Source organism: Corythoichthys intestinalis, chromosome 6, assembly GCF_030265065.1.
Source record: "Corythoichthys intestinalis isolate RoL2023-P3 chromosome 6, ASM3026506v1, whole genome shotgun sequence".
NCBI classification, from domain to species: domain Eukaryota; kingdom Metazoa; phylum Chordata; class Actinopteri; order Syngnathiformes; family Syngnathidae; genus Corythoichthys; species Corythoichthys intestinalis.
Genome location: NC_080400.1, coordinates 17,464,197 through 17,485,781, shown reverse-complemented (window position 1 = coordinate 17,485,781; position 21,585 = coordinate 17,464,197). Strand labels below are relative to the sequence as shown.

At 39.0% G+C, this 21,585-nt stretch overlaps 1 protein-coding gene across 2 annotated transcripts in view; it reads right to left on the bottom strand.

Annotated features, from left to right (window-relative positions):
* LOC130917913 (glycerophosphodiester phosphodiesterase domain-containing protein 5-like) overlaps window positions 1-15,745 on the bottom strand; it is a 40,189-nt gene extending 24,444 nt beyond the window's left edge. For both annotated transcript variants that reach the window (XM_057839693.1, XM_057839692.1), the window contains exons 1-7: window positions 15,623-15,745; window positions 5,589-5,824; window positions 5,417-5,520; window positions 5,260-5,353; window positions 1,245-1,304; window positions 1,080-1,178; window positions 901-994 (exon numbers count right to left, since the gene is read on the bottom strand). In XM_057839693.1, coding sequence (XP_057695676.1) covers window positions 901-994; window positions 1,080-1,178; window positions 1,245-1,304; window positions 5,260-5,353; window positions 5,417-5,514 — 445 coding nt within the window. In that variant the 5' untranslated portion in view covers window positions 5,515-5,520; window positions 5,589-5,824; window positions 15,623-15,745. The remainder of the gene's footprint in view (window positions 1-900; window positions 995-1,079; window positions 1,179-1,244; window positions 1,305-5,259; window positions 5,354-5,416; window positions 5,521-5,588; window positions 5,825-15,622) is intronic.
* Between the last annotated feature and the right edge of the window lie 5,840 nt (window positions 15,746-21,585).

Sequence of the window (21,585 nt, the reverse complement as noted above, 5' to 3'; positions counted from 1 at the left end):
TATGTCATAAATGTAAAAATACATGAAATGCTTTAATGAATGTGTTCAAATACAAATATGTGAATGGAATGTCACATGAATAGCAATTGTGAATGTGTGGTGTTATCGGTCAAAATAGTTCAGGTTTGGTAAAAAAAAAAATAAAAAATAAATGGAATGTTTTGAGAGTATGATCAAATGCTAATGTGTGAATCAAATTTAACATGAATAGCAATTACGTGAATATGTCAGAATTTTATGGTAATTTTTCGGGTTAAAAAATGGTCAATTTTTGGTCAAAAATGTGAAAATATGCAAAATGTTTTTTGAATATGTTGAAATGCAAATGTGTGAATGAAATGTGAAACGAATAAGAAGTGATATGAATCCATGAGGTTGAATATTTGACTAGATTATTTTGTTAAAAATAGTCCATTTTTGATTTAAAAAAAAAAAAATTTAAAAAAAAGCTAAAATATGCTTTTTGAGTATGATCAGATGCAAATTTATGTTTAAATCAAATGTAACATGAATAGGAATGATGTAAATGTGTGATCTTGAATGTGCCAATGGGATTTAATATAAGTTTTTGGATGACAACTTGTCTTTTTTTTTGGGGGGGGGGGGGGGGGGGTCAAAAGTGAAAATATACGAAATGTTTAGTAAATGCCTTTAAATGAAAATGTGTGATGAAAATGGAACATGAATAGGAATGATTTGAAAGTGCGATGTTGTATGGGTCAATAGGAATCTTTCGGTCAAAAAATGGGCCATTTTTGTTAAAAAAGTTAAAATTGGTGAATGTTTAAGGGACAATGAGTTGATCAAATATAACATCAATTGGGATGGTACAAATGTACCAATATTTAATCGGGATATTTGAATGCAACATGAATTGGAACGATGTTTAATGCGTCTTACCTCTCTTGTTCATGCGAAAAAAGTGTAAAGCGACTGGCCAGGAGATGACGACCATGAGAAAAACGGCGGCCATGTGGAGCACCGGCGCCGTCACCTGAAGACGCACAGGAAATTCGCAATCAGATGCACACTGCGTACCCAACTTTTCCCAAATATTCGAGAGGAATATTCTGCTCAACCTGAAGCGAAAGCAGTAGCGTGGTCCATTCTTTGCTCCACAGGTCGGACAAGACGGCCATGGCAACCACGCAGAAAACCAGAGTCACTGCGATGCCAATCTGAAGCAATTGATAACATTGGCATTAATAACTCTGAATTAATTAAAGAAATACATTTTCAACAACCTTGTGACTCCAGTGAAGGTACAAACGTTGACCCTCGGAGAGAAGACACACAGCCAGCACCTAGGAGCATTAGCATTAGCCAGTTAGCATAAGAGTCCATTGGTACGCAATTTTAATCTTTATAAATACAGTGGGGCAAATAAGTATTTTGTCAACCACTAATTGTGCAAGTTCTCCCACTTGAAAATATTAGAGAGGCCTGTAATTGTCAACATGGGTAAACCTCAACCATGAGAGACAGAATGTGGAAAAAAAAAAAACAGATAATCACATTGTTTGATTTTTAAAGAATTTATTTGCAAATCATGGTGGAAAATAAGTATTTGGTCAATACCAAAAGTTCATCTCAATACTTTGTTCTGTACCCTTTGTTGGCAATAACGGAGGCCAACGTTTTCTGTAACTCTTCACAAGCTTTTCACACACTGTTGCTGGTATTTTGGCCAATTACTCCATGCTGATCTCCTCTAGAGCAGTGATGTTTTGGGGCTGTCGTTTGGCAACACGGACTTTCAACTCCCTCCTCACCCCGTGGCGTCAAAATGATAACAAGAACGGTGAGCAAAAATCCCAGAACCGCACGGGGGGACCTAGTGAATGACCTACAGAGAGCTGGGACCACAGTAACAAAGGCTACTATCAGTAACACAATGCGCCGCCAGGGACTCAAATCCTTCACTGCCAGACGTGTCCCACTGCTGAAGAAAGTACACGTCCAGGCCCATCTGCGGTTCGCTAGAGAGCATTTGGATGATCCTGAAGAGGACTGGGAGAATGTGTTATGGTCAGATGAAACCAAAATAGAAGTTTTTGGTAGAAACACAGGTTCTCGTGTTTGGAGGAAAAAGAATACTGAATTGCACCATACCCACTGTGAAGCATGGGGGTGGAAACATCATGCTTTGGGGCTGTTTTTCTGCAAAGGGACCAGGACGACTGATCTGTGTAAAGGAAAGAATGAATGGGGCCATGTATCGAGAGATTTTGAGTGGAAAATCTCCTTCCATCAGCAAGAGCATTGAAAATGAGACGTGGCTGGGTCTTTCAGCATGACAATGATCCCAAACACACAACCAGGGCAACAAAGGAGTGGCTTCGTAAGAAGCATTTTAAGTTCCTGGAGTGGCCTAGCCAGTCTCCAGATCTCAACCCCATAGAAAATCTGTGGAAGGAGTTGAAAGTCCGTGTTGCCCAACGACAGCCCCAAAACATCACTGCTCTAGAGGAGAGCTGCATGGAGGAATGGGCAAAAATACCAGCAACAGTGTGTGAAAAGCTTGTGAAGAGTTACAGAAAACGTTTGGCCTCCGTTATTGCCAACAAAGGGTACATAACAAAGTATTGAGATGAACTGTTGGTATTGACCACATACTTATTTTCCACCATGATTTGTGAATAAATTCTTTAAAAATCAAACAAAGTGATTTTCTGGGTTTTTTTTCCACATTCTGCCTCTCATGGTTGAGGTTTACCCATGTTGACAATTACAGGCCTCTCTAATATTTTCAAGTGGGAGAACTTCCACAATTAGTGTTTGACTAAATACTTATTTGCCCCACTGTATGAGACAAACGTAATATGGTAGGAAAAAAATGGTATAAGTAGTCCCAGGGTTATGAAAGAGTTCTGTTCCTACACTGGCGACGAAATCCGAATGTCTGTGTAAGTAGGAATTAACTCTTCAAGTACCCAAAAGATAACTATCCAAAATGTCCAAAAGCATTGTACAATGGTACCTCGACATATGATCGCTTTAACACACGATTTTTTCGACATTTGGCGTAAAATTTGACTCGCCATTTGTTTCTACATCCAACGACATGCTTGAAGTACGACTATTCAGGGGGCCCGGCATATTCAGCAAGTTATACAGTGCTGGCCAAAAGTATTGGCACCGCTGCAATTCTGTCAGATAATGCTCAATTGCTCCCAGAAAATGATTGCAATTACAAATGCTTTGGTAGTAATATCTTCATTTATTTTGCTTGCAATGAAAAAACACAAAAGAGAAAGGGAAAAAAAATAAAATTATCATTTTACACAAAACTCCAAAAATAGGCCGAACAAAAGTATTGACACTCTCAGCCTAATACTTGGAAGCACCACCTTTAGACAAAATAACTGCGAGCAACCGCTTCTTGTATCCATCAATGAGTTTCTTACAATGCTCTGCTGGAATTTTAGACTGTTCTTCTTTGGCCAACTGCTCCAGGTCCCTGAGATTTGAAGGGTGCCTTCTCCAAACGGCCATTTTCAGATCTCTCCACAGGTGTTCTATGTGATTCAGGTCTGGACTCATTGCTGGACACTTTAGAAGTCTCCAGTGCTTTCTCTCAAACCATTTCCTAGTGCTTTTTGAAGTGTGTTTTGGGTCATTGTCCTGCTGGAAGACCCATAACCTCTGAGGGAACGCCAGCTTTCTCACACTGGCCCTACATTATGTTCCAAAATTTGTTGGTAGTCTTCAGATTTCATAATGCCATGCACACGGTCAAGCAGTCCAGTGCCAGAGGATGCAAAGCAACCCCAAAACATCAGGGAACCTACGCCATGTTTGACTGTGGGGACCGTGTTCTTTTCTTTGAAGGCCTGTTTTTTTCCCCTGTATACTCTACTATGTTGATGCCTTTTCCCAAAAAGCTCTACTTTTGTCTCGTCTGACCAAAGAACATTCTTCCAAAATTTTTTTGGCTTTCTCAGGTAAGTTTTGGCAAACTCCAGTCCGCCTTTTTTATGTCTCTGCGTCAGAAGTGGGGTCTTCCTGGGTATCCTACCATAAAGTCCCTTTGCATTCAGATGCCAACAGATAGTATGGGTTGACGCTGTTGTACCCTCAGACTGCAGGACAGCTTGAACTTGTTTTGATGTTAGTCGAGGTTCTTTATCCACCATCCGCACAATCTTTCGTTGAACTCTCTCGTCAATTTGTCTTTTCCGTCCACATCTAGGGAGGTTAGCCACAGTGTCATGGGCATTACACTTATTGATGACATTGCGCACGGTAGACACAAGAACATTCAGTTCTTTGGAGATGGACTTGTTGCCTTGAGATTGCCCATGCTTTCTCACAATTTTGCTTCTGAAGCCCTCAGATAATTCTTTGGTCTTCTTTCTTTTTTCCATGCTCAACGTGGTACACACAAGGACACAGGGCATAGGTTGAGTCAACTTTAATCCATTTTAACTGGCTGCAAGTGTGATTTAGTTATCGCCACCACCTGTTATGTACCACAGGTAAGTAACAGGTGCTGTTAATAACACAAATTAGAGAAGCATCAAATGATTTTTCAAAGGTGCCAATACTTTTGTCCGGCCCATTTTTGGAGTTTTGGTTTAAAGTGCTAATGATTTAATGTTTTTTTTCCATTATCTTATGTGTTTTTTCATTGCAAGCAAAATAAATGAAGATATTACTACCAAAGCATTTGTAATTGCAATCATTTTCGCTGAGAAATTGAGGATTATCTGACAGAATTGTAGGGGTGCCAATAATTTTGGCCAGCATTGTAAAGGGTAAATGTAAGTCTGAACATAAGGAAAATAATTCACTTAATAATGTTAGGGTCATTTCGATTCTGACAACATATGGGAGGACAACCTAAATTACCAATGTAACTGATTTCATTATATAATGCAAATAAGGTTGCTTAAAAGTTGGTGGGGACAATTTGAGCATCCTGAAAAGTTGCTAGTGTTATGTCCCTACCGTCCCTATGCAAACATACGACCTTGGTACAACAGGATTTAAAGCTTCAAACAATGGATTTGAGGTCAGCGAATGAACATTCATTCACTGCCACCCTCCGTCTCAATATGGATTGGCCATCTAACAGTGATTAACAGCAGACGGATGATTGAACACCACATGATTGGACATCTATCGTTTACGTATGTTACATTTATCCGAGTCCACTTGGGCCTACTGTACTTGAACGTTGATCATTATAGCGAAATTACCTTTTCAGTACTTTGTGTCAAAACTTTGAAACAGAGTACTGCAATGTGTTTTGCCTACCAGTAGGAGCGCGATGTACGTAAAGATTGCCGCGGCCACCCCCAGCAAAACCAGCGACCAGGGGAACCAGAACCCCAAAGTGCCAAAGTTGAACCTAAAAATATAAGAACGGAAGGGCAAATTACATGTTTGTGAATGTCGTGAATTGATGACTCACCATTCAAAGTCGTCGTAGTCATTTTGAGCCTCAATCCAGAAATACAGGAAAACTAAACTGAGGAAGAAGGTGAGGATCAGGAGGCCGAAACTGACCATCTCCACCTGCAAAATGCCATGTTAAGATATTTGTTCGGGGAAAAAGGACTGCTTCGGAGTGTGCCTGAACTTACCTTGTTGCAGCAGCACTCTCCGGGCTGCGCTCGAGCTCTTTGATATCGTCTCCATTGGCAACCGTAGAGGCCGGCCAGGCAGGAGACGAAGGGTTGGTGTTCGTACCTCTGCAGCAGCTGCCGCCGCACCACCTTGAACTTCCCCAGTTTCGGACGGGTCGCGGACCGACCTCAACCGCAGGCCGGCATCACAGCATGATGACGGAACGGAAGCTTGTCCAACGCACGATTTTCACCTGAAATGTTGACAATGGCATTCATTGGAATTTGCCCAAAACGTATGGAATTAATCTGTGTCGCCGGAGTTTTTATTTGAATTTTTTTTTTTCCAGCATCAGAATTCTGACACTGAATTTTTTTCAGCATTAAAATTAATGCATATCATGCAAAAGCTACCATCTATAAAATTCCTTTTTTTATTATTTATTTTTTATTTTTTTATTCAATGACGATTCTTCAGCGCGCTGCCCAGTCAAAACAGTTTGACCGAGCAGCACCGTTCTAATATCAAAATGACCAGAATTCTCGTACGATGCAGGGAATTTTACGAGTGACCACCAAAAAAAAAGTGTTTTTTTTAAACAATTCCCCCCCCCATATTCATCTAGTCCGACAATTTTTATCATATTCACATAAATCATACATCAAAAACTTCAGGAAGGTAAGGAGCATAAAAGTTACGATTCCCCCAAAATTCGCCAAAAACTTTCCCATTCATTTCTAAAAGGATGCCATTAACGGCCATGTACACTGCTGGCCAAAAGTATTGGCACCCCTTCAATTCTGTCAGATAATGCTGAACCTCTCTCAGAAAATCCTTACAATTGCAAATGCTTTGGTTGAAAAATCTTCATTTATTTTGCTTACAATGAAAAAACACATAAGAGAATGGAGAAAAAAATTAAATAATTATTATTTTACACAAAACTCCAAAAATGGGTCGGATAAAAGTTTTGGAACCCTTTATAAAAATCATGTCATGCTTCTCTAATTTGTGTAATTAACAGCACCTGTTATAGAGCTGGGAATCTTTGGGCACCTAACGATTCGATTACGATTACGATTCAGAGGCTCCGATTCGATTATAAAACGATTATTGATGCACCCCCCTCCTTTTTTTTTTCTTTTTTTTTTAATAAAGTTTTGTACATTAGTTCCAAAATTGTTCAAAAATACTCTCAGGCTAAACCAAACTACTATTTCAGTATCAAGTTAACATATAGCAGTAAACAAATATACAAAAATAACATTAAATAAAAAAACTCCAGTCCCCATTCTGTATCAGCAGCTTTAAGCTACATTCAATTAATTTAATGTTGTGAATCAACCGTTAAAGTTGTTAAAATTGCTCCCGTTATTCCATAATTTCCCTTTTGACTACTTTTGACATGTGAAAGTTTTAAAACTATTTTAAAGATAGATTCAAGTCAATATTTTACCAATTTAGGAGTATTTTAGATAAAAAGTTAATTAGGTTTGCTTGGAAGGTTCGCTACAACAGCATTGCAGGGAAGTTTACTGCTTTAAGATGGCGGCCGTTTACTAACGCCCGCATCTAGCTTTTTGCAGATGTGCTGCTACCGCTACCGAGTCTATAATCCATCTAGTCCTATATAAATGATATCTACCGTAACATTATGTAGCTTAGCTGTACTTGTAGCAGCTTTTCGGCAGCAGTCAGGTATGTTGTTGTGTTTTTTTATCTCGTGGCATGAGTTGAGCTAGAGCCGTGAGTTGAGCGTTGGCATTACCCGAGGGGCCGGTTAATGAGAAGCATAATGTTTAGCTACTCCCGCTCCGTTCCGTCCCGAAGACCGCGCGGCGCGCTGAGTGTGTTGTACTTCCGCTTTACTTGGCATATTTCAATAATCGGAATTTGGATGTTTGTGAATCGTTCTCGAATCTTCCACGGCCGAATCGCGAATAATCTAAGAATCGGAAATTTTGCACACCTCTAACCTGTTACTTTCCTGTAGCACATAACAGGTGGTGGCAATAACTAAATGACACTTACAGCCAGTCAAAATGGATGAAAAATGACTCAAACTCTGTCCTATGTACTTGTGTACCACATTGAGCTTGGAAAAAAGAAAGACCAAAGAACTGTCTGAGGACTTGAGAGGAAAAATTGTGAGGAAGCATGGGCAATCTCAAGGCTACAAGTCCCTCTCCAAACACCAGAATGTTTCTGTGTCTACCGTGCGCAGTGTCATCAATAAATGTGAATCCCATGTCACTGTGGCTAACTTCCCTAGATGTGGACGGAAAAGAGAAATTGACGAGAGATCTCAACGAAAGATTGTGCGGATGGTGGATAGAGAACCACGGCTAACATCCAAACAAGTTCAAGCTGTCCCGCAGTCTGAGGGTACAACAGCGTCAACCTGTACTGTCCGTCGGCGTCTGAATGAAAAGGGACTCTATGGTAGGATACCCAGGAACATCCCACTACTGACCCAGAGACATAAAAAAGCCAGGCTGGAGTTTGCCAAAACTTACCTGAGAAAGCCAAAAACGTTTTGGAAACATGTTCTCTAGTCAGATGAGACGAAAGTAGAGCTTTTTGGGAAAAGGCATCAACATAGAGTTGACAGGAGAAAAAAACGACGCCTTCAAAGAAAAGAACACGGTCCCCACAGTCAAACATGGCGGAGGTTCCCTGATGTTTTGGGGTTGCTTTGCTGCCTCTGGCACTGGACTGCTTGACCGTGTGCACGGCATTATGAAATCTGGAGACAACTAACAAATTTTGCAGCATAATGTAGGTCCCAGTGTGACAAAGCTGGGTCTCCTTCAGAGGTCTTCCAGCAGGACAATAACTTAAAAAAGCACTAGAAAATGGTTTGAGCGAAAGCACTGGAGACTTCTAAAGTGTCCAGCAATGAGGTCCAGACCTGAATCCCATAGATCACCTGTGGAGAGATCTGAAAATGGCAGTTCGGAGAAGGCACCCTTCAAATCTCAGACACCTGGAGCAGTCGGCCAAAGAAGAATGGTCTAGCAGAGCATTGTAAGAAACTCAATGATGGATACCGAAAGCAGTTATTTTGTCAAAAGGGTGTGCAACCAAATATTAGGCTAAGGGTGCCAATACTTTTGTCCGGCCCATTTTTGGAGTTTTGTGTAAAATGATGATGATTTAATTTCTTTCCTTCTCTTTTGTGTTTTTTGATTGCAAGCAAAATAAATGAAGATGTTACTATCAAAGCATATGTAATTGCAATCATTTTCTGGGAGAAATTGAGGATAATCTGACAGAATTGAAGAGGTGCCAATACTTTTGGCCAGCAGTGTACATCCTTACAGTGTATTACAAAAGTGAGTACACCACTTGGATTTCTGCAAATATTTAAGTATGTCTTTTCATGGGACAACACTAACAAAATGACACTTTGACACAATGAAAAGTAGTCTGTGTGAAGCTTGTATAATAGAGTTAATTTATTTTCCCCTAAAAATAACTCAAAATATAGCCATTAATATCTAACCCCCTGGCAACAAAAGTGAGTACACCCCTTTGAAAAAACTTAAATCCCTAAATGTCCCAATTGAGTACTGCTTGTCATTTCCCCCCCAAAATGTCATGTGACTCATTACGGGAGTGCTGTCAGCATTGCTGCAGAGATTGAAGAAGTGGGGGAGTCAGCCTGTTAGTGCTCAGACCATACGCCGCACTTTACATCAAATTGGTGTGCATGGCTGTCACCCCAGGAGGAAGCCTCTTCTGAAGACGTTACACAAGAACGCCCGCAGTTTGCTGAAGATATATCAACAAAGCACATGGATTAATGGAACCATGTCCTGTGGTCTGATGAGACGGGCGGGCTTCCTTGTGTACAGTCTTCAGAAGAGAGCATTTTAAAATTATATTGGATATCATCGACATTGTTTTTTTTTTCAAATGTAGAAATGGGTTAGATCAGGCGTCTCCAACCCAGTCCTCAAGGCCCACTGTGGGTCCTGGTTTTTGTTCCAGCCGATCCAGCAGAGACAGTTGAACCAATGAGGCTACTGCTAAAACAAGCCACACCTGACTGCAATCAACTGATTGCACTTGTAGAACACCAGATTGGGGAAAAAGTGTTGCCATCTTGTTTTGTAGGAATGAAATCCTGCACCCACAGTGGGCCTTCGTGGAATAGGTTGGGGACCCCTGGGTTAGATAGTGTGAACACAAGCAGGAGACGGCGCGCATTAAACAGTGCTCTTCTTTGTCTGTTTTTCTCAATGTGTGTCTGTCGAAGAGTGATATTGCACCACAGAGGGGTTTAACTCTTTATAGGGCACTTGTTTAACTCATCGTCTTCCACTGACAGCGGTGAATAAACATTCATGCCTATCACCATCAATGGCACTGAAACATGAGCATAGAACAAAATCTGCCTATCCCTTAAATACCTGCAACATAAAGCAATTATCAGAGAATCCCAAAATTTGAAAAATGAGGTCCTAATGAAACCTTTTTTTCCAAATTTGTAAAAAGAAAAGTCAGAACGGATGCATGTGTTGACTTGTATCCATTTTTTTTTTTTTTTTTCAAAAAGAAATGTCAAAATTCTGAATTAGTCTCAAAATCATGAAATTTTAGGTGCATCAAATGTGATACATTTGGCAATAAAGGGCTATTACCACAAACAAAAACAGCTAGAATGAAGGGTGTTTTGTCCAAACAAGACATGGGAAAAACCTACAGTGGGGCAAATCAGTATTTAGTCAACCTCTAATTGTGTAAGTTCTCCCACTTGAAAAAATAAGAGAGGCCTGTAATTGTCAACATGGGTAAACCTCAACCACGAGAGACAAAATGTAGAAAAAAACAACAGAAAATCACATTGTTTGATTTTTAAAGAATTTATTTGCAAATCATGGTGGAAAAATAATTATCTGGCCAATACCAAAAGTTCATCGCAATACTTTGTTATGTACCCTTTGTTGGCAATAATGGAGGCCAAACGTTTTCTGTAACTCTTCACAAGCTTTTCACACACTGTTGCTGGTATTTGGGCCCATTTTTCCATGCAGATCTCCTCTAGAGCAGTGATGTTTTGGGGCTGTCGTTGGGCAACACGGACTTTCAACTCCCTCCACAGATTTTCTATGGGGTTGAGATCTGGAGACTGGCTAAGCCACAGCAGGACCTTGAAATGCTTCTTACGAAGCCACTCCTTTGTTGCTCTGGCTGTGTGTTTGGGATCATTGTCATGCTGAAAGACCCAGCCACATCTCATCTTCAATGCCCTTACTGATGGAAGGAGATTTTTACTGAAAATCTCTTGATAAATGGCCCCATTCATTCTTTCCTTTACACAGATCAGTCGTCCTGGTCCCTTTGCAGAAAAACAGCCCCAAAGCATGATGTTTCCACCCCCATGCTTCACAGTGGGTATGGTGTTCTTCGGATGCAATTCAGTTTTCTTTCTCCTCCAAACACGAGAACCTGTGTTTCTACCAAAAAGTTTTATTTTGGTTTCATCTGACCATAACACATTCTCCCAGTCCTCTTTTGGATCATCCAAATGCTCTCTAGCGAACTGCAGACGGGCCTGGACGTGTACTGGCTTCAGCAGAGGGACATGTCTGGCAGTGCAGGATTTGAGTCCTTGGCGGCGCATTGTGTTACTGATAGTAGCCATTGTTACTGTGGTCCCAGCTCTCTGTTGGTCATTCATTAAGTTCCCCCGTGTGGTTCTGGTATTTTTGCTCACCATTCTTGTTATCATTTTGACGCCACGGGGTGAGATCTTGCATGGAGCCCCAGATCGAGGGAGATTGTCAATGGTCTTGTATGTCTTCCATTTTCTAATAATTGCTCCCTCAATTGATTTCTTTACACCAAGCGTTTTACCTATTGCAGACTCAGTCTTCCCAGCCTGGTGAAGGTCTACAATTTTGTCTCTGGTGTCCTTCGACAGCTCTTTGGTCTTGGCCAGAGTGGATTTTGGAGTGTGACTGACTGAGAGGTTGTGGACAGGTGTCTTTTATACCGATAATGAGTTAAAAAAGGGTGCCATTAATACAGGTAACGAGTGGAGCCTCGTTAGAAGAAGTTAGACCTCTTTGACAGCCAGAAATCTTGCTTGTTTGTAGGTGACCAAATACTTATTTCCAGGGCAACAAAGGAGTGGCTTCGTAAGGAGCATTTCAAGGTCCTGGAGTGGCCTAGCCAGTCTCCAGATCTCAACCCCATAGAAAATCTGTGGAGGGAGTTGAAAGCCCGTGTTGCCCAACGACAGCCCCAAAATATCACTGCTCTAGAGGAGATCTGCATGGAGAAATGGGCCAAAATACCAGCAACAGTGTGTGAAAAGCTTGTGAAGAGTTACAGAAAACGTTTGGCCTCCACTATTGCCAACAAAGGGTACATAACAAAGTATTGAGATGAACCTTTGGTATTGACCAAATACTTATTTTCCACTCTAATTTGGAAATAAATTCTTTAAAAATCAAACAATGTGATTTTCTGGGTTTTTTTCACATTCTGTCTCTCATGGTTGAGGTTTACCCATGTTGACAATTACAGGCCCTCTCTAATCTTTTCAAGTAGGAGAACTTGCACAATTGGTGGTTGACTAAATGCTATTTGCCCCACTGTATACACGCAATATTTTTTTTGTAGACAGACTTATTGCAAAAACATATTTACAGTTTTTAACCCCAAAAAAAATCAATCAAGAAGCTACAGCTAAACCAGAATGCTGCTGTCAGTCCATATAAGTACAATGGACCCTGGTCGAACAATGGTTCGGTTCGGCTAGCTGTCATGCCTCCTGGTTTGTTTACGCTAGCCGAAGCCCGGGGCAGGGAAATAACAAAAGCCGGACTAACTCCGGTGGTATAAAATATCGTAGCACAAGACGGTTATTTGTCATGACTGTACCATTTATTTAGCAATTGGGGAAAAATACTTTGCTAAAAAGAATATCCTATAAAAATATTGGAGTAGACAGATTGAAACAATGTCATTTTGCGACTATTTGTAGCATTTTCCTCGTTCTGAATAATTCACCCTCAACGGGCCAAATTCTAAATCAGATGAAACCATGAGCCTGCCGACGTCATCCTCGAGCTGGGGACGCTAGAGCGCTATAATGACAGGCAGGGGCTAAACAGAAGATTAAAAAACTAATTTCTCGTCATCAGAGCTTTGCCAAATTGTTGTATACAGTTGAATAGTCTCAAAATATGATTCTAAGTCACATAGTAATGCTATTTGACTTTTTTTATCCTGTCATAGGCACTTTAAATTCAATCATCGGAGAGTCAATTACATGCGATGACATTTTTCTGTTGTCATTCTTATGTTGAGGCAGGAAAGGGAGAAAAATTGGTAAAAAGTAGGGCTGTGAAACGATTAAAATTTTTAATCGAGTTAATTACAGCTTAAAAATTAATTAATCGTAATTAATCGCAATTAATCGCAATTCAAACCATCTATAAAATATGCCATATTTTTCTGTAAATTATATATACATTCTGTAAAATAAATTGTTGGAATGGAAAGATAAGACACAAGATGGATATATACATTCAACATACGGTACATAAGGACTGTATTTGTTTATTATAACAATAAATCAACAAGATTCTGTTAAAGCGATCCATGGATAGATTGTAGTTCTTAAAAGATAAATGTTAGTACAAGTTATAGAAATTTTATATTAAAACCCCTGTTAATGTTTTCGTTTTAATAAAATTTGTAAAATTTTCAATCAAAAAATAAACTAGTAGCCCGCCATTGTTGATGTCAATAATTACTTACACAATGCTCATGGGTGCTGAAGCCTATAAAATCAGTCGCACCCAAGCGCCAGCAGAGGGCGGCAAAACTCCATAAAACACAATTAACAAGTGGGCATTTCACTCTACTGACATTTAAATCTGTCTGAGCGGGACATGTGCGTTAATTGCGTCAAATATTTTAACGTGATTAATTTTAAAAAATTAATTACCGCCCGTTAACGCGAAAATTTTGACAGCCCGAGTAAAAAGTAATTGATTAATTACTTTTAAAGTATCTTAGTTACTTTGATAATAGAGTAATCAGTAAAGTAGTGCTGCAACGATTAATCGATTAACTCGAGTATTCGATTACAAAAAAAAAAAAAATTCAAATTAAACTTTGCTGCCTCGAGTATTCGTTTAATTAAAGTGGCGTTGTAATGATTTGTTTTGAAAGTGTTTGCATTTAGTTTTATTGATTTGGGTGGAAACACTGCCCCCTAGTCTGCCTCATTTCACATGGCTGAATTCAGTTGCTCCCTGTTAAGACCAACAAAAGCTAAGTTTTTGTTTGAGCTCATATTTTTTTAATGCATTCGTAATTTAGTTTAAAGTACGGCTGTCAAAATTATCGCGTTAACGGGCGGTAATTAATTTAAAAAATTAATCACGTTAAAATATTTGACGCAATTAACGCACATGCCCCGCTCAAAAAGATTAAAATGACAGCACAGTGCAATGCCCACTTGTTACTTGTGTTTTTTGGAGTTTTGTCGCCGTCTGCTGGCGCTTGGGTGCGACTGATTTTATGGGTGAGCATTGTGTAATTATTGACATCAACAATGGCGAGCTTCTAGTTTATTTTTTAATTAAAAATTTTACAAATTTTATTAAAACGAAAACATTAAGAGGGGTTTTAATATAAAATTTGAATAACTTGTACTAACATTTATATTTTAAGAACTACAAGTGTTTCTATCCATGGATCGCTTTAACAGAATGTTAATAATGTTAATGCCATCTTGTTGATTTATTGTTATAATAAACAAATACAGTACTTATGTACCGTATGTTGAATGTATATACCCGTCTTGTGTCTTATCTTTCCATTTGAATTTCATAACACTTTGTGTAATGACAATAAAGGCATTCTATTCTATTCTATTCTATTCTATTCCAACAATAATTTACGGAAAAATATGGCATATTTTATAGATGGTTTGAATTGCGACTAATTACGATTAATTAATTTTTAAGCTGTAATTAACTCGATTAAAAAATTTAATCGTTTGACAGCCCTAGTTTAATAGGTATATTTAGCCGTTATTTGTGGAAATATGTTTTTGAACTATTTGTTAAGAGCGTTGTAAAAAAAAATGTTGGGATTTTATAGCATTTAAACTAGCGGACTTTTGCTATGTAAGTTAGCTAATTGTTCTTTTGTTGTACATATATCCTCATTTATTTTTTTTATACCGTTTGAGGCTCAGGTCCGGTATTTTTTTTTTTTTTTTTAATCAGATTACTTGATTATTCGAACTCACTTGTTCATCAATTAATCGACTACTAAAATAATCGATAGCTGCAGGCCTACAGTAAACTAACAATTACTTTTTTGAGGCGTAATCAGTAATTACATTACTTTTTTCAGGTAATATGTGAAAACACTGGATATAGGTATCAGATTTTTGGAGTTGGACAATATCGGGAAATCCGATAAAGTTATTATCGGACAACTCTACTCATCACCTCTGGAACAAAGTACCTGGAGTGGTACCAGCCAGGTGTGTTCAAGCATAGTTATATAATGCCTAGTCCTAGTAGCCAGAACTGGACCAGGACTCAATGATAGGATACCTGTACTGCATAACAAATTCTAGCCAATTTTTACATTAGGATGCTCCTCTGTGTGAGGATATCAAGTCACTGTAAATAAGAATGAATCCGGTAACTGACTTAAAGCAGGATTTTCATAAGCTCCTTACAAAAACAATAGAGAGACGAAGGGGAAACCCGGAATGACTTCTTCCAAAAGCTGTGCCATCAGACAGGCTATGGCGTATTTACAGGTTTCAACAACAAAAAATCAATCAGGAAGCTGCAGCAAATCTTCAACTTCTCTAACAGAAATATCTGTACTTAAAATCCATGACGTTTACGTCGTCATTTCTGGAGAGGAGTTGAAAAGATGACAAACTCAAGCAGAAGTGGGAGCTTTTTTAGCATTAAGAGTTTAACACCGTAAAATGAGTAAAAATGTGTCTATTTAAAGTCAGAACACGAGCACATTTTAGCGGGAAAAAGGCCTCGCTTACCTGAAAACATGCTTTGACGAGCTTCAACAGAACGCCGCAGTGGCGTCGTGCTTTTGCGCTGCATTCCTTGTGCGGAAGAGAGAGAGAGAGAGAGCTAGAGAAAGAGAGGAGACCGGGACGCTGTTGGTGACGTCACCTCACGGTTTTTGATCCACCTTCCAGGCTGTTTGGGATTTGTCACGTGGTCAAAATCAAAGAAAGCAAAGTACTGCGTGGTGACGTCACACGCACTCAGGGGTTCTGCTTACATAACAGTGAAGCATGAGCAATGCTGCCATGGTAACCGCAGTGCCCGGTAGATGGCTTGATAGTCGCGGTGAATGATTATGTTTGTCATTCTCGGCGACAGACTATGAATAATAGACGTCCAATCCAGTTTGACTAGGGAATTGGCAGTGATCGAACCAGTCAAATTAGGTTGGACGTCTATTGTTGTCAATGGCTAATTAGCAGATTACAAAGATTATCTGCTATCATTGAGGGCCACAAGTTGTCCTTTTTTTTTTTTTTAAATCATAAATTTAAAAATGCTTAAAAAAAAAAAAAAAAAAAAAGAAAAAAAAAAAAAAAAAAAAAAAGAGTATAATAGTATGAATTTGATCAATATTTTTTTTTCATTCCAAATTGAAAATGCACAAACATTTAAAATAAAAAGGAAAATATTTTCATGTATGTCTAATTTAATTAATTTAATTTAATTAATTAATTAAAAAAAAAAAAAAAACGTTATAAAATACGGGTTAGCATTAGTAAATTAAATAAATACATAAATAAATGAAGGGTTAGGTAAAGTAAATGAAAATCAGAAATAAAGATCATTTTTACATGTATTTGTCGGTTTGTCCATGTGTTTGTTTAGTTAATTAAACATAAAAATATATCTGGCGGAAAACACTCAGGTGACTTGCAGTTCTGCTCTGAGACCCCCAATTTAGCCAACTTTCAAAATTGTCCAGTATGCATGTGTGATACATCTTTGGAAAGCTTAAAATCTCAATTTTCTGGGGGAAGAACATTTTTGAACAGGAGGGCATTTTTTTTTTAAAAATGTTTTTTAAACAGCAAAACCCTATCTGGAGGTGAGAGCACGCGAGAGCGCAGTTACAGACTCCATGACTTTAACGAGATATTATCGCATACTTACCTTGTTTTGATCCAAAATCTCCATGTAGCATGTATCACTGAGTGTCAAGACACAGCCGTGAATTGCCACTGCTGGATTTTGGGGGGGATCTTAAGGGTGAAATATGGTAATATAACAAGGGTCGTGATGCAGAAATCGCAGACATCGAGGAGTAGTCGAGATTTTCTTTTTCATATATTTACCCTTTTAAACGTTTTTTTCTTCTATTTTTTTGTTTGGATCGATTATTTATCATCTAACATATCAGAGAAAATGTGACAATAACAAAATAAATACAATTAAGCGATAGTTATGAGGTAGATATCCGTGACTTTTTTACAGACGCCATTTTTTTCATTGTGACATAATTTGTTTTAAAGATACGTGAGTGAATAATTTTTTAAAGTCTTTTTTTTTTTTTTTTTTTTTTTTAAAACGAAATATGACACATCATTTAATGATTCTAAGCCAAAAACGACAGACATTTTGAATAATAACTATAATTAATTACCTTCGTTTTATGGCTGGGTTGAAAGCGGCTGAGCGACGTCTGTAAACGGGGGTTTTCAGGGTATAAAGGACAAATTAAAAATAGTTTGGGGGCTTAATGCGCCATGAATCTGCTACGGCAGCATATAGACATACTGTTCTATCAAACACAACAGTTGTTTTGGCTTAAAATACAGCAGTTTCTTTTAAAGAGGAGCGCAAGAGCAGAAACTGCGTTTTCAGTCTTGTGTTTTCCGCCATATATATAATATACACAGGGCTGTTAACAGACTTGCAGGGGCCCGGGGACAAGAGACCATTATAGGGCCTCCACCCCACCCCACCCCTGCCACCGTCTTGTCACAACAACATACGCAGTACTCTTAACACGTTGCAAGCAATGATAGCGTAAATTGTCAAATTATTCAATTTGAGATGGACGGTTAAATTTAACAGACCGTAATGTGATGTGACACAATATAAACAAACAATTTCCATCTATTGTCCCATGTAGGCTACAAAACAATACAACTGAGAGTGCTATGCCTGCCTGCTAAGCAACAAAACAGTAGAACTAAACATCCTGTGCCTGCCCCCTCCACATCCCTGGGGTTATCAAGCCCACAAACAGTGATGCGCCTGGATTTTTGACAGCAAAGTCATTTATAAGCGTTTGCTATTATGCACAGTGGGTTGTAAACCCAAGATAAATCCAGCCGCCGGACCAGAGTCTCTTCAGCCTCGCACACCTGCTCCCCACAGATTAACATAATAGTATATCCCTGATCTCACATCACCTTCTCTCTCCTCGGATAACGCGAACAGCGTGTCTTGTCATATCGCAGCTCAATAGGCTACAAGCGGCCGGTGACAGACTCGAATCGGGCTTTGGTCATGGTGATCGCGAATGTAAACGTTCAGTGTTTAGTGGCTGTTGTTCACTTACCGACATCACCGTCCAACTCTAGCCCTAATTCTCTGGCTTCTTGTCCCCTTTTAAAAACTTTAGCATTTTTTTCTCATTCACCTTTATGATCTTCATCTCGTTTTCTTTTTTTCTTTCCTGCGTACCCAATTTATCACGACTCGCCATGTTTAGAGTTTATAACAGGGGTGGCCAACCTTGGTCCTCGAGAGTCACAGTCCAGCCTGGTTTATAACAATGGCAGATATCAATTACCCGCTTCAGGGCACGTGCATAGTGTAGCCTGTAGTGCGCCAGAGCGGGGTCAAACCATTCTCTGCTAAGACAGAGGAGGTGGGGGGGGTGTTGTGCAAAAAAAAATAATATTTGAAATATGTAATATGTTACATTTTTTAAGTATATATCGAGTAGAACATTTAAATAAAGAAATATGTGAATATAAAGTAAAATAAATTAAGGGTCATTCAGTAGCCCCTATGGTCCTGAGGCCCGGGTTCAATATACCCGGTTGCCCCCCCACCCTGTCCACGGGCTTGTATATTTACTAGGGCTGTCAAATTTATCGCGTTAACGGGTGGTAAATAATTTTTTAAATTAATCACGTTAAAATATTTGATGCAATTAACGCATGCTCGGAATGACCCGTTCACGTGTTGCCTCAAATAGTTCACAATGACGCCGTTTTAGCATGGACACAGTGGACACAGGCATTCATTGGACCGCGCCTTTTATTAGCTTAAGCTTTGGCAGCCTTACTAACAGTCATGGTTGCCCAACTTCCCATCATGCATTTGGGCGGAGCAGGAGCCGATCTTTTTCTTAACACGCCTAATTGAACGCAACGCAGAACATACTGTATACCATTTGCAGCCACCACTGACAGTCATGGTTGCCCAACTTCCCATCATGCATTTGGGCGGAGCAGGAGACATTCTTTTTCTTAACACGCCTAATTGAACACAACACAGAACATACTGTATACCATTTGCAGCCACCACTACAGTCACGGTTGCCCAACATCCTATTATGCATTTGGGCGGAGCAGGAGACGTTCTTTTTCTTAATATAAAATTACTATAACTTTTACTCAAATTTATCTTTTAAGATAGTGTAAAGCGCTTTGAGCGCCTTGAAAGGTGGAAAAGGGCGATATAAGTATAACACCATAACTACAAGTCTTTCTATCCGTGGATCCTTTTAACAAAGAATGTTAATAATGTTAATGCCATCTTGTGGATTGATTGTTATAATATACAAATACAGTATTTATGTACACTATGTTGAATGTTTATATCAGTCTTGTGTCTTCTTTCCATTCATTCATTCATTCATTTTCCATGCCGCTTTTCCTCACGAGGGTCGCGGAGGTGCTGGAGCCTATCCCAGCTAACTCGGGGCAGTAGGCAGGGGACACCCTGAACTGGTTGCCAGCCAATTGCAGGGCTTTCCATTCCAACAATAATTTATAGAAAAATATGGCATATTTCAGAGTTGGTTTGAATTGCGATTATCATTTTTAAGCAGTGATTAACTCGATTAAAAATTTTAATCGTTTGACAGCCCTAATATATACATATATTAAACATGTATTTTACGTTTTTCTATTACAAAAAAAAACGACTTTAAAAAAATTTAAAAAGGAGAATATTTTCACCAATATCTCAGTGCTCAGTCTTTTTTGTTATCTTTAAAAATGATAATGATAATGATGCCAAATTCTGCAAATATTTTTTGCCCCTTTTTTTATGATAATAATTTTTAAAAAATAAGATTATATCCATGAATTGTATTCCTTCGTGTGTCCATGTTTGGTTTTTATTATGAGAAAAATATATATTCTCGATGTATTTTACTTTTTACAAAAATAAAAATGCATAAATTAAAAAACAAAAAAACAGAATATGTGCAAATATGTGTTTGTGCTTTTTTTCATGTATATCACCTTATGTGTGTGTGTGTGTTTATTGCTAGAGTTCTCTTTGTATCGCGGTGGAGTCCCTCTTTTCCACCCCCTTTTTTCATTGCCTCTTACATAACAGGACCACTGCAGAGGAAGAACACTGCAGCAATGAATGACACACACACCCACACACCTACACACACTGCACCAACTGACTGCAGGCACCAGTATTGCTCTAAACATTTTCCCATCATTCGTGGCATGACCAATTTCTAATCAAAATCAATTACAAACCAGATTATTATTATTAAATATGTTGATAATACACTCCACAGTGTCAACAAATTTCTAAAAAGTTGTGACGATTCTACATTGGTATGAAAAAGTATCTGAACCTTTTGGAATTTCTCACATTTCTGCACAAAATCACCATCAAATGTGATCTGATCTTTGTCAAAATCACACAGAATTTCATCTGTGTGATTTTGACATACAGATACAGTGACTGCTTTAACTAAAACCACCCAAACATTTAGTTATCATATTTTAATGAGGATAGCATGCAAACAATGACAGAAGGGGGGAAATAAGTAAGTGAACCCTCTGCCTAAGGAGACTTAAAAAGCAATTGAAACCAATTTTTACCAAACATTTTAAGTCAGTTGAGTGTCCAATCACTGATGAGTGGTTTAAAGCTGCCCTGCTCACTATAAAACACACACCTAGCAAGAATTGTCTTGATGAGAAGCATTGTGTGATGTGCATCATGGCTCGGTCAAAAGAGCAGTCTGAAGACCTGCGCTCAAGGATTGTTGATTTGTATAAAGCTGGGAAAGGATACAAAACCATCTCTAAACTTCTGGATGTTTATCAATCGACAGCCAGAGAAATTGTCTACAAATGGAAAGAGTTTGGCGCTATTGCCTCTCTCCCAAGGAGTGGCGTCCCACCAAAGATGACGCCAAGAGTTCAGCGCAGAAGACACAGAGAGGTAAAAATGTAATGTTTGCACTTGGACACTCCACAGACGTTTTGGCAAAATATTTTGTGGACTAATGAAACCGAAGTTAAATTGTTTGGGAGTAACACACAACGTCATACGTGGAGGAAAAATGGAACAGCTCACGAATATCAACACCTCATCCCCACCGCGAAGCACGGTGGAGGGAGCATCATGATTTTGGGGCTGATTTGCTGCCTCAGGGCCTGGACAACTTGCAATCATTAATGGAAGAATGAATTCAAATGTTTTGCAGGATGTTTTACAGGAAACCCTGAGGCCCTTTGTCAGACAGTTGAAGCTAAAATGAGGATGGATGCTGCAACAAGACAATGATCCGAAACCCCGGAATAAATCAACTTCAGAATGGTTTCAGAAGAATAAAATACACGTTCTGGAGTGGCCAAGTCAAAGTCCAGACTTGAACCCCATTGAGATGCTGTGGCATGACCTAAAGACAGCGATTTATGCCAGACATCTGACTGAACTACAGCCGTTTTGTAGAGAAGAATGGAACAATATTAGT